Source organism: Caloenas nicobarica, chromosome 24, assembly GCF_036013445.1.
Source record: "Caloenas nicobarica isolate bCalNic1 chromosome 24, bCalNic1.hap1, whole genome shotgun sequence".
Taxonomy (NCBI): Eukaryota; Metazoa; Chordata; class Aves; order Columbiformes; family Columbidae; genus Caloenas; species Caloenas nicobarica.
Genome location: NC_088268.1, coordinates 1,811,343 through 1,829,720, shown reverse-complemented (window position 1 = coordinate 1,829,720; position 18,378 = coordinate 1,811,343). Strand labels below are relative to the sequence as shown.

The 18,378-nt window shown below is 43.8% G+C and overlaps 1 protein-coding gene across 2 annotated transcripts in view; it reads right to left on the bottom strand.

Annotated features, from left to right (window-relative positions):
- MYO1D (myosin ID) overlaps positions 1-18,095 on the bottom strand; it is a 148,469-nt gene extending 130,374 nt beyond the window's left edge. For both annotated transcript variants that reach the window (XM_065651115.1, XM_065651116.1), the window contains exon 1: positions 17,966-18,095. In XM_065651115.1, coding sequence (XP_065507187.1) covers positions 17,966-18,060 — 95 coding nt within the window. In that variant the 5' untranslated portion in view covers positions 18,061-18,095. The remainder of the gene's footprint in view (positions 1-17,965) is intronic.
- Positions 18,096-18,378: the final 283 nt, after the last annotated feature.

Genomic DNA, 18,378 nt, shown 5'->3' with positions numbered 1-18,378 from the left:
TGGGTTATGGTTGGACTCGATGATCCTGAGGATTTCTTCCAACTGAAATGATACCATGATTCTGTGAAACCGAAGTTTATGTTCAATGCAGTAGCGAAACATCATCTGAACAGTTCATACCAGACACAGAATGAGTTAAGATAGGGAAAACAAAATGTTTCCAAAACAGGATTAAATGCTCATGTGAAACTCCAAGATGCATCAATGAGTCCAGGGAAAAGCCCCAGCTGCTCCTGATACAACCTAGTTCTTGTCAAGCTTTGCTTTCCCAGAATGTGAAGGTGGGAGGAAGAGGTCAGGACTGAGGAGCTGCTCTCCAGAACCTTTCCTGCTGCTGCCCTACAGCACAGTTCCTCCAAACTTCACATGTGTCCAAGATCTTGAGAAATCCTGTCTCCAGCGATTCAGGGAACATTTTCAGTGCCAGACCTTGTCTGTCTTGCCGTGCTCGGAACAGCCTCGCTCTGCCCCACGGCCCTTCTCACCCCAGAGCTGCTCCTGCTGCCGCCTCTCTGAAATCAGCCCAATTACAGTGTTTTCTGGAGAAAGTTTTGGAGGACAATTTACTATCAGCAAACAAACATTCAAAATTCTGACTCTATCTAAGCCTACCCCCAATAACATCAAATGGTTTAAGGATGCCCTAAATGGAAATGCTACTAACAGGAGGCTTAAAGGTCATCTCAAAGGAAAACTGTATGCAACAAAAAGACGGCCCGTCGATTCCGCACACACGATTCCAGACTGCCTCGACTCCATGTAGGGCAAAGACAAAAACCAAGGAAAATTACATAGTCAAAGGAAATTTAAGGAGGTTCTTAACAAATCTTTTCAATATCAGGGAAAGACATTTACAAGCAACAGCACTGACCCTGTGGCACCTCATAGTTATTGTTATTTTTTCTATTATTGTTAATACAAGAACAAGACACGCAGGAGCTGCAAGCTGCAGCCTCCAAGCACTTGGGATAACGCGAAAACAGAAGGTTTTTCTGATTGTTTTCTCATTTTCCTGCCTGTTGGCACTCAGGATAGTCACCGATCAGTGAGGTAACTGGAGGGACACGAGAGGCAGTTATTGCAATATAGTAAAGAAGGAAACTGTGCCTTTATAAACATACCTCACCTGGGGCTTATTCCTGAATGCGCTGACACTTGAATGCTACTGCCCAACAGAGACCACGTCAAGCTTTCAACTGTTTCCTTGTTCAAATCACTACTTTGATGCCAAATAATTATATCTTACATAATATGGCCTCTATCCAGACTAACAAAAGCTTTCTGAAGGAACCAACACGCTCTAAATTCATGTTGATTTAAGATATTAAGTAAGCTGAATAAACTCTTTAAGCTATATGAATCTCTCAGCTGTTTCAGATGTGCGTTATGCCTTCATCCTTTATTAAAAATAAAACACCAAATAAACAACAAATAAAAGCGTCTGCCAGCTGGTTCTTTGCACTGGGAACTAGAACTGTCAGGTGCGGCCATAAAAATGTGACTTTGAAAATTACATACAGATGAGCCTATACTTTTAGCATTTTTAAATTCTCTAGAGAGCCTGCATTTACACGTTTTCACAAATATCCTTCCCTTGACTGACTCAAAACGGTACCTCAGAGTGATCAATTCAGCTCAAGACTAGTGAGGAGTTTAAGTGCACCCAGGGCAAAAGGAAACCAAACTACTAAAGAAAATGGAACGACATCCTGCCCGACTAACAACTCACCTGTTTGCAGAAAGATTAGAAAAGAAATGCCAGCAACCTACTCCTGAAGTCAAAACTAAATTCCTGTTCAAAACAAAATACCATAGTAGAAATTCTGAGAACTTGGAAGTTTTCAATCAAAAATAATTCATGTCTCAAATGTTGCTAAAATTATGACAGTAATCAATTATCACTCGCTTCTCAGGGATCTTTGAAATGTTTGTTACTGTCTCACTAAGTCTAAAAAGCTCAAACCTTAATCCAGGACAGTATTAAAGAAATACCTTCGATAAATCCAGTTGCTTTTTCACCTTCAGAAAGATTATTACAAGAATATTCAAACAATTCAGTCTTTATCTGGTACAGTATTCAGCGTTATTTACAATGCCAGTTCATATGCCTTAAAAAGACAAACTTTAGAATAAAGCTAAAACTGTCACCGTGTCAGTTCAGAAGGATATTTTATTCCTTATCCATAAGTGTATGCGTTGCATTCTCTGAAGGAAGAAGCAATGGGACTTCGGATGTTTAGTGAGTGTCTGAAAAAAAAAGTCATTCTGCATTCTCACATGGGTGGCAAACACGTTAGAAAGATCTCTAAAAAGGTTTCGGTATCGAAGCTCTCGCTCCGGTATAAGTTTGAGACAGGAGACAGCATGAGAAAGCGTTATAGCAGATCAAACGCGACTCTAACCCCTCAGAGCAACACTCCACTACATGGCAGCGACGACTTTCTCAGTCTCCACCTGCCAAAATAAATCGACTGCCATTTAAGGTTGTTAAAATTTTTCCCCGCTTAATCATTGCCTCACTGCAACATCTGGCCAAGACGACTGTTTTGCTGAAGCTGGTTTGCCCTTATGCAACCGCGGGCCGTGCCGACATCCTGGCGTCACGCTGGGCTGCGCCAGCCCCGCCGAGCGCGAGTGCCCAAGGGTGGAATATATTTAATAATCACAGGGCTGAAAAGCACCGTCCCTCCCCGTGACACAACCAACCTGAATCCTGTGGAGCTGGACCACCCCGAGCAGGGAGGATCCTGCGAAAAACATTTCCCTACCTGAAGAGTTATGCCTGTTTTGACAGAAGGAATTTAAATTGAGAAGAATGAAGCCATTTAGGTTTCCTACAGGTCACCTGGTTGTTGGAGCCCCGAGGGAGCACTAAAGCATCGATAACAATCTCCTTTTAGGAAGTAATATCTGTAAATATTAGGAAGTAATTCTGTAAATTATGGAACCCCACAAGAAGCATCCGAACAAGGCTAATTTCATCCTGGAAATATTTTATTTAAACCCTCTTGTTTAGCTTCACTCCTTTAATCCATAAATAGAGATGATTGCCTCCTATTTAACCTTCTCATTAATTTCAAAAGGCAATTCTTCTTTAAACACCTGAACAGCAAAGACAACTGCTCCTGGATCCAAACAAACTGTGTATAAAGGACAAGACAGGCCAGAGGACAAAGATGTTAACAACAAAATGCTGGGGGATGGAAAAGAATGGGAAAGAGTGTCTTGAGCAGCCAAAAATACCTGAAACTACAAATATTTTTAACTTCTTGTGTGTTCAAGTTCATCACACCAGTATTTGAGAATGCCCAAACAAGACCCAACTGCAGATGCTGCTACTGGTGATGAAGTTTCTTGCTCCCTGTGGCATCCAGATTAAAGCGTTTTCCCCCAGTTCTCTCCTGCCCCTTCAGCTCCGAGAGCTGCGCAGCCCCTGGTAAACACAACTACACGGCAGTTCTCCCATACAGAACCAGGTCCTTGCTGCAGCTGCGGTTTTGCAACAGTGAAACTACCATTAAGATGGAGATTACTCAGGGACTATCTAGGAAATTAAAACCCAGGACTGGTGCGGCTCCCACTAATTAACCACCAGGCTGCTGCAAGGAGGAGCATGAGCTCTACAGAAACCAGCCAAGAGGTAGAGTCGATGGCAGGAATAACGCATTATTGCTTTCTGGAAGATGACCTCGGGCAATTTCCACTCCCAGTTATAAAACCGGGGCAGATGGGAGGGCAGGGTAGCAGCAGGAGCATTAACAGAGACGCGCTCCGGCTTCCCCTGCGGTTTTGGGTTGTCTGCAGGTGGATAAATGGGAGAAGAAAAAGCAAGCTCCCAGATAAAGGCACCGGTTAAAGTCCAGTGACTATTGGGCAAAATAAGTATTAAGTAGCGTAAACAATACACATTGTAACAGCACTTCCTATTGTTGCTATAGATGGATCTGGCAAATATGAGTCACCTTTGCATGAAATCCCGAACTGGAAATCCCAACCTGCTCTCCTAGCACAGTCATACCTGTAGACAGAAAAGTAATTAAGTCTCTAACAAAAAAAAGCCACCTCCACATGAACACTGGTGTTGGCCCAATTTGTCAGGCTGGACAATTTTGAAGCAGATGTTGTTTAAGATCACAAGATGGTTATATTTGGAATAAGAGGAACAATCTCATACACTATCTTCACAAGTATGACCTAATAAATAAGTTTCCAGGAGATCCCAAATACACTTGGGAACAAAGCAAGTCAAACAGAGACAAGTAGATGCTATCTATATTTAATAGGAAGGTGATTCATTATTATTTTTTCAATTTCTTCTCTATGATGTAATTCGAGGCAAATCGAGCAAGAAAAATCCAAGCCAGACAAAGAACGGCTACTTGCACTCTGCAAACATGAAACCCAAAAGCGAAAGAGTGATAAACACTGCAGTGGGATCCAGAAGGACCAGAAAATGAGTAATAGTGAGCGTAATTACAGAACATAACAGCAAAGCAGAGACTTGTACCAGGGTAACATGAGCAATGTTTCTGTGGCTTCCAGGGAGTCAAGTGCCGCTGAACAGCAAGGCCTCTGAGAATACTTCTGAAGACTGACATGTAGGATAACTACGCTAGAAAGAAAAAATGAACACAAATACGCTCAGAAAACAGCGTTTCAATGGACACATTCTATGATGTCTCTGATGGAGCAGACGGTGGGAATCGAGTGCTGAGGAAGGGGTACAGGAGGCAGGAGGTTTGTTACCCCCATGAGTGGGGCCCCCAGGACCCCCTTGTGCCACCAGTTCCCACCCTGGGATGCTCTCAGGTATCCTGAGCAGAGAAACAACAGATCCTTTTTCTTGTCAGGCTTATTTCTAGCCAAATCTGCGCCAGGGACATCCCTCCAGAAATCCTTCAGTTCTTGTATCAAATCAATGTTCCTGTGGAAGCGAATTCTGATGCTACCTGCTCCGCAAAATCCTTCTGTTGCCAAAACTGAAATTTTGTGGGAACACAGAGAAGGACAGACTGCAAACCATTCTTCCACTCTGAGTGAAAGATGTAATTTCAAAGGCAAAATCCTTGGTGTGAAAACTCTATGGAAGGACAAGTTAATACAAGTTAATCCCAGAGAACCCAAGCGGTCGGTGGCAGCAACAGCAGCACTGAGCAGGGAGGCGAACACAAGGCAAGATCACAGACTGAGAAATAATACTCACCACTGGCACTTGTGATTCATTTCATGGGTCTCATGATAACTGTTGTTTAGTTTTAAATGCATCCTCTTAGAGGAAAATGAATACAACCGTCTTCACTCTTATTAAGAGAGGTTTTCAGCTTTCATCACTGGAAAGAATGGTTGGAAAGCAACCACAGCATATCCCAAAGGCTTAAATGTCAGAAAGCAGAAAACAAGAGCAGTGAATGGTGGAATCTGTCAGTGCTGCTCACTCACCACTTACACACAGCGAGTGTCCTTGCTGACGGATGGATGGTTTGTACATGGTATGGATGTTTTTTCATGGTATTTCCTCCCCACATTCACAAAAAAAAAAAAAAAATGAACTATTTGGCACTCATAGCACTGGAGTGCACAGAGTACCAAAATGCAGGTCAAAACTACAAAGCAATTGCTGTCTTCGGTGACAGAGGTTTTTGGTTTGCACAATATCCATTGCACTCTGTTACTCAGAGAATGAGTATCAAAGGCTCCCACTCTCCATGTGGACACCCAGGGACGACCAGATGGGTGGGCACAATTGTGTGATTTTCCTACACACTGTTACCCAGCAAATTACGTGGGATAAGTCCATTCGTGCTATCAGCTTCTACATCAAATGCCTCATTAAGATAAATAGAGGCTGCTCATTTATCTTCAACTGTTTTGGGCTAAGACAAGCCAATACATCTACATCTGAAAGGTGAGAGGGTTGAGGTTTTTCCCTGGAAAGCTTTCCCAGACTGGTTATGGGGCTTACCATGCTCACCAAGAGCCAAGGATTTGGCACTTGAGGTGAAAAATACTTTGGCATTGCACAAAGGATGTGAAAGCGGTGTGGGAATTACTATTAACGCAAGATTTCTGATGCATAACTGACATATGGAGGAGCCTTCAAAAAGGCAGCAAAAGTGTCTTGATAAAAATAACCCTCAATACTGATCCTGACTGCTTAAATGTTTGAGCTCTGCAAAGTCTTGACCACATCCCCTAGTACAACATACACCAGACCTGTTGACCAAGCCAGTCCTGCTGTAAGAACCTGTTAATTTGTTCCATCCTGCAATTTATTGCAGTTTAATAGTGTACATTAGTAAATGTAACCCTAGCAATTTTTTCCTTTAATGTAGTCAAGGTGCTACAAAATGTCTTCAAAATTCACTATGTTTACTGTATTTAAGGTCTGTTATTTTTTTTCTGGATACATAGACACCACAGGCAAGGCAGAAGGTTAAAATGTTGTATCAGACAGAGTTTAACATTTTAAAAGATTATGACCCAATTCAACAGCTTTCATGAGACAACTATATTTCCTACACGATACATTTTTACTGCTCCCAAGCTAGCTAGTACAATAAAACAAGTTAAATTGCTCTGATCTGTATATCTGCACAGGGTCTACTCACTAACTTTAGTAAACTGCCCCTCAGCAAAGCAGCTGAAGTACCAGGTAAGAACTATGGAAAAAGCTCCCAGGAGGGAGATTAAGATCAGCTGAAGAGTTTTCTCCCCAAAATCAGTAGCAATAAATCTGGACTGGCCTCTAAAGTTAATCATGGCCTATGGTGTATCACCAGCGCCCCAAAACAACATTATCACCTCAGAGAAGTCATGGAAACTGTGAAGATCTCTCTGCTCTAAGCTGGCTGCTTATGTTCCTTCGTACAGCTGTCACCTTGGCCCCTTCACAAGAGCATCAAAGATCCAGAAACCCAACAAAAAAGCAGGAAAAAAATAACCAGATATCATTTAAGCGAATTAAAACGTTGAGATTTACATTGCTACTTATTTGCCACATGACAGGGGACAATACACATGGCATCTTTTTAAAGATGAGTGTCCACCGTCATGCTTTCCTGGCTTCCCTACTTCTACCGTCTCGCTGGATGTCCAACACTCCTCTGCTCCTTGGGAAGGAACACCCAGCACCCAAATCCCCCAACACCCAGCACCCCAAACCCCCCAGCACCCCAAACCCCCCCAGCACCCAGCGCTTTGGGCATTTGGGGTGACCAACCGGACCAGCCACCCCTCCGCTACCCGCAGGAATGGAGGGACAGCACCTGAGGGAAAGGCGGCAGCCAAATTTTGCTTAAAAACAAGACTCCTTTTGACAAAAAGCAGCCCCCCTTTAAGTTTCCAAAACTTTAAGCCCTTAATGGAAAACATGTTTTCTATCAACTGATCGGAAAAATTAAGCAAACTATTCCCAATTATTTCAAAATCGTTCAACTTGCCTTCAGTTTCCTATCAAGCCCAGCTTGTATGGTTATACACCAGGCTTAAAAAGGTTTACACGTATCTTCTTTTTCTTGGCGTTTCCTCAAAGGGTTTTAAGTTCAGTATAACGAATCAAGATTCGGAGAATTAGCTGCCAGAGACTGGAGATGTCTAGCTTAGGAATGTCTGCATCCTTGAAAGCCAGGATGCACTGCGGCCCAAAAAACAAGAACAAAGACAAGATTCCTATTGTTTGTTTTGCTAGAGACATACACGCTATATTTAATAGGGAAAAAAAAAAAGGAAACTAATAAACTCCTTTTTATATACTTATGCCTGCAAGAACACAGTAATGTCCTTAGTGCTGTTTTCACCTAAAAGAGGTCGGTACATAAACCACATTAAGCAAAGTTACTTTCTTACTGCGACACAGACGAAACTCAAAAAAGGAAACACTTTATTATCAAGAAGCATTGTCCACAAAGTTACACATCTAACCCTCGGTCTTATTTTAGAAAGTCTCCCTGGTAATTTGCCTGTGCTTTTGAAAAGCAAGCAATATGTTTTGAATTATAAGAGGTTACAGGGACATTTTTGTGGTAAATTTAGACTTTCATTTGCAAAAAAAAAAAAAAACACCAAAGAAAAAACCAAAAAAACCTTCAGCGTTACAAAAATCCTTTCGGAAATAACATTTTTTTGTCATTGCTAAGCACTTTTCAACAAAGTTTAATAGCTACTGTTCCAAGGAGCTGTTTACATCCAGCTTTAAAAGAATACTGGGGTGCTTCTAGCCCTGCAAGCAAAAGGAAAAGCAGCATGGCGTCTTTCCGATATTTGGAGAAGCAAACAAAAGAGCGTATATTCTCCGCAGCATGCAGGGGCAACAGATTTTCTAAGCAAATTCACTTAAAGACTCCGGGTGCTCAGGGTCTGGTACTCCAGGATTTTTCTGGCAGCCTAAATTATACTCACAGCTCTTTGAGGATTCTTTCCTTTGTTCCCCTGGTCTTTACACCCAGGATCAGGAAGGGACAAAACACCAAATAAGCTGGTGTTAATAAGAAGTGGAAGGCGCTGTTTCTAGCCTCGCAAGTTTATCGACTCGATATCCAGGAGCTTTATAAACAGAGTATGGGAAGAGAGGCCTTCAAACAATGGGAGCTGGATTTTTCCTTAGAAGATGAAACTTCATTCTTGTAAAGAAAATAACCTGTTTACTTGAAATTTAGCAATAAGAATAAAAGTAAAAGTTATCCTGTAGATGTCTAGAAGATGTCTAGCTACATGAAAGCCTCATTGTGCCCTGGATAACCATGCTGTAAAGGTTTTTACAGCCCCTGCAGCTCTTGCAGGCTGACACGCCACATTTTACCACCTCAATATACCATAGAGGAGCTCTCCCCAAAGAAAGCTGTGCTGTTTGTACACTGGGAAAAGATAAATGTTTTTGTTTTAGTTTGTTTTTCTTTGCTATTCACTGTGAGACAGGCTTTGCTGCCATCCAGTAAGCTGTTAAAATATGGGGTCTCATTATTCCTTGGCTGTTTCGCTTCCTGGACAGAATGCTGTAGTAAATTGCTCAAGCCCCCTTTAGTTTTCCTACTGCGAGTTTCTCCGAGTCACTGTAAATAAAACCCAGAACAATGTGAAGGCACTGACCAGTCTGATGCTTATCATGGAAGCCAGATATTAAAAGGGAACCTTTTCAGAAAGTTTCAGCTGGTGCCCCAAACTATAATTTATTTGAGGGGTCGCAATGTGCACCTGCTCTACATCAAAAAGCGACTGAAAACCTTTGCATCAGGAACCCCCTTCCAGAAGATTTATTCAAAGATTGTCAGAAATTCCAGTGAAACACTGCTTAAGTTGGCTTGATCTACATAAAATGTGCAGGATTGCATGTGTACAGGGGAAAACACAAAAATACAATCTTAAAACATTATGTTTTGGAGATGGAGTTGGACACACTACCCTAAACTAAACATTCACCTCTTGCAGCACATCATATACCGCATATTGCAAAGAGTCCTGCCGCAAAGCTGCTGCAGATTTTAATTCCCCAGGAAGATGTAGCGAGCCTCCAGGCTTCTCAAATTAAGTTACATCGACCTTAAATGGGAACAGACCATGATACTATAATCAAATTATTCTCTGCATGAACAAGCTCAGATAGGATAATGTCAGGCCAGGCTCTGTCCAGACCCAAGAGAACGTGAACTCCCCCGGGCACAGATCTTGTATGGAACCAGGAAACTACTTGAACAGATCAAGAGGATAATCAGCGGTTACGGCATAGCAAACCTCCTACCACGGCAAAGTTTGGGTCGGTTTCATAAATTAGACATTTAAGGAGGAGGCTGTGTCTTTGTTGAAATTTATAGAGCATTTCTTCCATGCCAAAAGGAGCAACTGAGGGAAAAGTACACAAGTGCTCACCATAAAGTTCTGATATGTTAACAGATGAGTGCTGTGGGAGAAACTGATAAATATCTGAAGGAGATAAGCTGTGTTTCTGAGGTCAAATGGGAAAGAGTGAAAGAGATAGGTGAAGCAGATAAACCAGAAAGCACAAACAACCTCTGTGGATACACTTTGAACAGGCGTATGTGGGAAAAGGGCGTTTGCCAAGGCGTAAGGCAAGAGGCGAGCACAGCGATCAGTGCGAAGGTGATTCTAGGTGAGAGCTTTAGCTCTGTGTCTAGCTCAGACTTGGGTCTGGTATATTATAGGGGAAGCAATACGATTTGGCTTTGAATGTAAAGGCCTAGAAAGGACCAAGTCAGATGGTACAGACAGAACAAGTGAATTGTTGCCCAGAAAATCTCGCTCCTCCCGCCCAACAAACCTCCAGCTGACTCACCAGGCAAGGCTGGAAAGATCGACACCGAGACCAGAGAAAACATCGGCACCGAGATCAGAGAGGACATCGACACCTTCGGGAGAGCTGAAGGTACCTGAAGAGACATGTCAGCAAGGGGAAGGTTGGGCAGAGATGTCCATCTGTATAAAGAAGGTGCTGAAGGCCAGAGGAGAGAGAGAAGTCACCAAGGATGGCCAAGAGGAGAACACAATTATAAAAATATAGCCAGGAGGTCAGCAAGAGGAGAAAGGAAGGGTCGGGTGGGACAACATTTCTCAAAGGTACAGTGAGAGTCGTCAACTGACACCCTGGAGTACAGCAAGAAACATTCACGGATGAGAAATGACATCGTGGCAGGTGAGCAGCTGTCTGGGGACCACCTAACAGGTTTAATGCCATAATTTCACCCAACAGTATGTTTTTCTGGAAGAATGCTCTGGATCAGGCCAACCCAACAGCTACACACTAATTATTCTCTGAAGTTTCACGTATCTCGAGGCTGGCAAGTCAAAACAGACAAGAGGCAGCAACAGGGCAGACGCTGCCAGCTGCTAAATTGAGAAGGGATGGGCAGCAACATCACAGCCACCGGGAAACACGCGCTGCAGAATGCCTCAGCAGACAGGTGGATGGGACACAACGCAACAGTGGTGAGACGCAAATATTCCAACAGTGTTCAAGGAGAAAATGTAAAGTCTGCGCAGAAAAATGGGCTGAAATTAGGGGGGACAGAATGGAAAGTACCATCACCATCAAGAGTTAAAGCAGGAACAAACTACGATTCTAGCAGTGAGATTGAGAAGAAGTACAGCACTGCAAGACCAGCTATGATAATAGGGCTGGGTCCTCTGGTTTGTCATTAATGACTATTTTTAAAATAAAAGGTCTTTACATGCTACCCCTCTCCTCCTACCTCAGCTTCTCATCGCTGGGCTACAGCGAGAAATTTTCTAGAAATTGTATGTCTGCTTCTGCGAACTGGAAACGAGCATTTGCTACAAAGGGACACGCTGCTCCCTGTTTAACACTCACAGGCAAACCCATGTTCAGACACCTCTTTTCCTCTCCCCCTCTCAGAATTTCTTCATTCCACAACAAGATGCAATCATGACCCAGGGACTGAGAAAGGAGGGTGATGATGTAACAGTCAAATACCTAACGAGATCTGCATCTCTAAAAGGAATTTGAGTAAGACTAAAGGAGAAATGTTCAGGTAGCGTAAAAGCTCGCTCAGCCCAAAAGGAATGCAAGGGGTCGGCGGAGCTGTAGGGCAGGAGAACAATCTAAAGAGGTAGATTTTTGAACCTAAGTCAGTTCAAAGGACTCTTGACTAAAGGACACCACGAGACTCATTGGAAATATTACCTGATGTTTACTGTAAAAATTTGGCAGATCTTAAAGCCAACCTTTAGCTTGTGAAATTCAGGTGATGGTAACTTCAGTTAAGATGATGCAGGTTTTACAAACCATCTCGAATGTGTGGTAGTCAAAAAAAAAAAACAGGATTCTGCTTCACAGTACCACAAACAGATGCACTGTCCGCTCTGAGGATCTTCAGGACCCCATCAGAATCTACAAGATAATTGCAGAGAAAAGGCAAGGATGAAAGCAAAGAGATTGCTGAGGAATTCTTAAATTACCAGTGTTTTGTAGATATGCTTTGTGTAAACAGCAGAAAAAATATTTTAAAAAATGCACTAAGGAGTAGGTCTGGTGCTCGGCATTACCAGCGTAAGAGTTTAAAACTGTAAGGTACCCTGAAAGACTAATCTCATTCATAAATCTGACCTTGTATATTATTCAACACCCATGTGTTACAATTATTAAACACTACCTCAGCTACACTGCTGTAAAAAGACTACTGTAAAACTTCACTCTGGGAAAAGAACGTATTCATAAGTCAGGGGAGGACAGATGTGCAAAAGAAGATTCACTGAGACTCTGTAAATTCAACATATATGGAGGCAAAACAAATTCCATGCCAGACATCACGTTGTTCAATGCTTTATTCGTACGAACACTGTTAGGAAACACAGAGCCCACCTGTCGCAGCTGAGCTGAACATTAAGTCTCTGCAGAAATCCAAAAGCTGGCCTGGATCCCCCCTTTTACTACTTGTGTCATTAGGATTTGCTTTGTAAGCGAGATCGATGGCCTTTCCCACCTCCCAAGATCAAGCTGGACCCTGGCCAAGCCCGTACGTCAAATTTTGATGGACTAAGGGGAATTTTCATTCCATTCATTCCGAATTCTGACACCAGACAGCTCTCTGCAAGCTGAACCATTCTGAAGAAGCCAAGAAGAGCTGATGAGATTTAACTGCTGACCATCCGAGCAGCAGTGAGGAACGTTCTGCAGCACCCGCGGTGACAGGCACCCCCCGCGGGGACAAAACAGACTCTTCCCAGCAGCTATTTAATTCAACACCACATGAACTATTCAAATATTCACATCTATTTAAAATGAGGAAATTAAAATGGCTTAAAGGCATGAAAAGCTTGTTCATTAAGCATGAATATTTCATTACTAAAAGCACGAATGAAACCAAGCATTTGCATAATATTTCCTCTGCCAGGATTAAAGACGCTTTACTACCTAGTGGGAAGCCAAACCTCTCCCACCGCAACTTCAACCAACACCATGAATGTTTAAGATGGTGCTCAAAAGATAAGAAAGCTGGTGCAAAAACATCAATACAATATGGACAGCACCCTTTCCTCCTACACTTTAAGTCAAGGAAAGAGTAGAAAGAGCGCTGAAGAGATGAAGAATCAAATGTGATCTATGATCCACATCCCGGCTGAGAAAATATTGGTTCTAACATTTATGGGGATTCTTGATTTTCTAAAGACAGGAACTTTAAGCATTGAGTCAAGCCCAGAATTTGTGCGTGCTTTGCCAGACCTGTCGAGGACAGACAAAGGGAAAATAATCCCCCCAAAAGATGCCTTTTTTTTGAGAGACCCAAAAGGTATCGCCTACATACAGCCAAGAAAAACCCTTCAAGATATCACTGTGCAGCATTTGGAGCCCAATTCCCTGTTTCCGTTTGCTACAACCTTTTTATAAGAGGAGAGCCTACACCTCACCCTGCCTGCACAGCAAACACCTACACAGAGCTCTCCGAGAACCACACTTTCTTTCCAGATTCTTGATACTAAAAATATTATTAATCATAATAAACATTAGCTGTCTTTTGAAAGTACCTGCAGTAAACACGCATTTAGGGCTGTTACCTTAATGTAGGATAGTTTTGAAAATGCTGGGGTTTGCACTGCGAGACATAGTTGAGAAACAGTAGAAAAAGCACTTTTGCATATTTTTAACGAAATGCAGAATTGTGGTTTAAGAGGTCAGAAATCGCAGTGTGTGCAGGGAGACAACTATAAGGACTATGAAACTGTATTTCTTCACAGCACATCCTTGGGCTCAGGTGGGCTGGGGTGACCAGGAACTATCTGAGCAGCAAGTACGGCCTTGCACATCGGGGTTCATCCTGGAACTACTTAAAAAAAAAAAGGGGAAAACAACCCAAAATTCCTTTTACAACCACTACACCTTACCACGTGCTTTCACAGTCTTCCTTGCATGCATCCTTGAATTCTTTAATAACCGTGACAAAAATCTATTCTATTCCCAAGAGGAAATCTGCACAATGCTTCTGAAAATGAGCAACCCGCTAGAAAGGATGAGTCAAGTAACACCTGCTCACGAATCAGATGTGAGAACAGAAAGACCTTGAGCGCACCGCTCATACGGGACTACCCCGAACGCTACCCTGCTGTTGGGATATAGAATATTAATAGTCTACTTTCTACCTGGTTTTGCACTTCCAGCCCTCGGCTGCGATTCGGAGGCATTGGATTTATCCACCGCCCAGCTCAGCGGGATCATGTCTTGCTGTCCCGCAAAACATTCAAGACCTTGCGAGGAGCAGCTGGTCTGAAGTGATTCCAGAAGCTACAACTGAGACCGCAGAACAGATCATTCAAGAGATCAAGCTCTTTGCATGCTGTAGAGACCATTTTTAAAGCTCTGAGTTTTGATTCATTTGTCAAGATAAATGGTATTTGTACAGGAGAGTGCAATGAGTGGTCGTTGCAGGATAATACAAGAAATCATATATAAACCAGAATATTTCATACTTGTAAAAAATAACCTTTTTGCCCTCTTCCTTACAAGGAAGTAAAAGAAAAATAACTTTTATCACTCGGCGTGATGCGAAATGAGGTGATGTACAGTTCAGTGTTTCCCTTACTGAAGAGCTCACATCACAAGTTTCATCTGTGCCACAATTTCTGCGGAACGTTGGCAGCTCCTGCTGCTCCCTCTCCACAGGCACCATCTCACTCCACCTGCTGCGGAATAGTCACAGTCACATTAAATCAAACCCTCCCACTGAAATGAAAGTGTTTTACCAAGCCCAGAGCAGGACGTTCTCCCTTCGGTTACAGGCGGGTAACACTTGGCATACGGCTGAACACCCGTGAGCGCCAGGGAAAGGATCCGAGAGTTGACACCAAAAACATTCCCTGTTTTAGGGAGTCTTTTCAACTAATCTCAACAATTATAAGTTCAAGCTTTGGAGTTTTTCTGTAAAGAAAGCAAGCTAGCTACTGAGTCCACACTAACCACTCCAATACTCCTGCTTCTTTTTTTTTTATTTTGATGACTAAGAATCACAACCAGGCGCTGGTACGAAGCCCACTCAGAACTGAGGAATTCAAGGACTGGATGATTTTTATTTACAGTTAATGTGTAACATGCAGTAACCTCTTGCGTGTCCACATGAAATGGCCAGTTTATTAAGTAGCTGTAAGACACGGCCATGAAAAAATACTAAAACTGTCATATCCTCACTGACTGATCTACCTGAACCTACAAACACCAGGGCATGAAGTGTAGTGATTGGGAAACGAGGCAGTAAATTCACATTGCACCCATCCAGCTACCCAGGCAGGTCCTCACACCGACAAACAAACCAGCCACGTTAATCCAGCCCATATCAACACCACTAAATTCAAGTATTAAAGTAACAAAAAGTGCAAGTTCACCATTTCTCTTTTTCCCACTAGAGACATCCTTGGGGAAATATCCTCGCCTGCACCGACGCTGGTATGATTTCAATTCCACTCACATCTGGGCTCACTTGGGAACTAAATCCAGCACAACCCGTCTTGGGTCAGCCAGTGACCCCGAACAAAAATAGCTCTGGCAGAAAGCGGGATTTACGGAATAGGGTGGAGCCCGTCCCAGTAAATGCAGCAAACCCAACACTTGAAGTTAATGATGGAGAAGCAACGATTTCTCCGTTCTGTGCACGACAAGCACAAAGGTGACTCGTGCCATCTACACAATGTGACAAAACAAGTGACACATCAACCCTTCAACAGGTCAGAATCTCAGGTGTAATTTGGGTCTGACACAATTTAAAACATACCAGCTGCAAGCGTCAATGACTATCTCCAAAGCGGTAAAAATAAGAGACGCAAATGTTGCTTGAGAATTGTATTAATAATCACAGCAGCAGCGATGCTGGGTCAGCAGGCCAGGCCCACAGCTCTGAACAGGGCTTAGCAGAGTTTAGCAGTTTAACAGAAAAGCCACACTTCTGGTAAATTCAGCCTGGCTTTCCCAAATGTTCCAGTGCAGACAAACCTCAAATCAGGGGATGATAGAACCAGGGTTAGAAAAATTAATAGTATTATTTTTTAACGCGGGATTATTCTGCCCATAACACAGACACAAGATTGCAGCAAAAGCAGCGCACACGTTCTCCTGCAAAAGAAACCGGAGTTTGAATTGGTGTCACAAGGGAAAACCTGGTTTTGAGTGACAGGGACCAAGGTCTTGGAGCTGAAGGGACAAGTGATGGTGTATTAGATACAGCAGGGATGTCCAGACAGGTTCTTAGGCACAGTCAGCAACAGGACAGGAAAAACAATAAAATATCAAACTACGTATCAACTGTAAGGATCCAGAATTGCTGGCTTGTTCTACTCATCCTCTTTCATGCAAAACCAGCAAAGTCTACCAGTGCAAGGCACCTCTCAATTAATTAATTTGATTCCTAAACACAACCAACATGCTATGTTGATTTTTAAGGTATCTAATGATCCATTTCCAATACTTCATTTAGATTTCTAGTACACATTAACCAAAGAATAAGAACCCCCAAAACAAACTGTTACATGCAAGTTTCCTGCTAATTAGGACAACTTCGTTTGCAAGCTCTTTGTAATACAATTATAGTGTCATAGCATGCACAAATGAGAAACAAATTTAAACTTTTAGAGGCACTGAAAAATGTATTTAAATCCGACATTTCCTCACATTCAAAGCTCAACTGCTCACATTACATTTTTCTTAGTATTTAAACACAACTGCCCTCGCTACCCAAATAGAAATCCAAAATATAAGAGCAAAATTAGTATGAAACATGCTGGTTATTATATCTCGCAGTGCCAGACTCCCAGACCTGACCTTGCAGCACCTCAGAAGACGGGTCCACCTGGTTGTGGAGCACAAAGATTCCCAAACACTCAGCAGCTGATGCAGCCAGAGCTCAAAATCTACAAATTTTATGCAGAAAGGACATCACAATTGCCTGAAAGAGCTTAATTATCTAATTCCTCTGCAGTTTTATGCCAGGTGAGGAAGCTTAACCCACCTCTCTTCCCTTGGCTGTTGCCAGAGCTGCTCTCAGGTGCGTTCAACAACCACAGGGGCCTGAAAAGTTATTGATTCCAACATCTCCACAATGCAAGTGGCAGAAGAGGAAGGGTCAGTAAAACCTGAGCAAAACTGGTGGGTAGGGGGCAGGCAATAAATCACATTTTTATCCCAAGGGCTTCCCTTGGGAAACTATCAAATCCTTGCACAGGCAGGGGCATAAGGGTTTATCAGGAAGAGCTCACATGAATGTTTTATAGCGGAAAGAAGCAGCCGCAGACTCAGGGTCCCCCCAGCTGACCCAGTGCCACTCAGGATTGAGTTGGATCCACAAACTGGGGTGGGGAGGCAGATCTTCCCCGAGCCCATTGCTGCTGGAAGGGAAATAAAACCATAAAGATCACGAACTGTCCGTGAATTGGATCCACAAACTGGGGTGGGGAGGCAGATCTTCTCCGAGCCCATTGCAGTTAGAAAGGAAATAAAACCATAAAGATCACAGACTGTCCAGGCAGCGCGGGTGCACAGGTAACTCCTGCAGGGCTGGAGCAACCTTGGACTTGGTGACTTTTATTGCTGGCTTTTTTGGTTTTTTTTTTTTATTCCGTCTCAACTTTGCACAGATGTCAGCACAGACCTGTTAGAGGGTATGAGGCGGAGATTGAAGCAGAAGGGGGTTTTCTGAAAAAAAAAGTCCCCACAGGGAGGGCTCGGTGCTCACTTGACTCTGCCAAGTGTCCCGATTTTATACAAGTTTCCCCTCTTTTGTGCCGGGTTTTGCTCGGTCACCTCACGGCGGGGGGAGGCGACACCTCCCGCTTCAGGTCACTCACCCCCCTCCGCACCCCGGTGACCAAAGTGCTGGCGACAAGGCGGGGGTGTTGGGGGGTGGGGGTAGGAAGCGAGAAAACGGCGCCTCACAACCCCTCACACACCGGGGGAAGGACCCACCGCCCTTCCCGCGCCTCACACCACCACCACCCCCCGCCCCGCCATAACCCCTCTCACCGCAGGCGGAGGTTGGCCATGAACTCGGGCATGGTGACGGCGTCCATCAGCACGAAGTCGGCTTTGCCGAACTCCAAACTCTCCTGCTCCGCCATGGCGACGGTTGGGTTGACAGTGACCGGGGTTTGGGGGGCGGGGGGGCAGAAAGCGGGGGTGCCCGCCTCGCCCCCGCCGGGCCCCGCCTCACCTGCGGTGAGGCGGGGCCGGCGGGGGCGAGGCGGGCACCGTGCACAGCGCCTCCTGGAGGCCCGCGCAGGGAAACACACACCCCCTCACAGGGAAAGCGCGGGAGAGACAAGCGCGCCCCCTGCTGGGGAAGGAAAGACGCGACCTGCAGCTGAGGGGACTCAGTGAGTTGGGGGGGGGGATAGAAGAGGAGGATATTTGGGGTTGAAGGGACTTTCCCGGCGCCA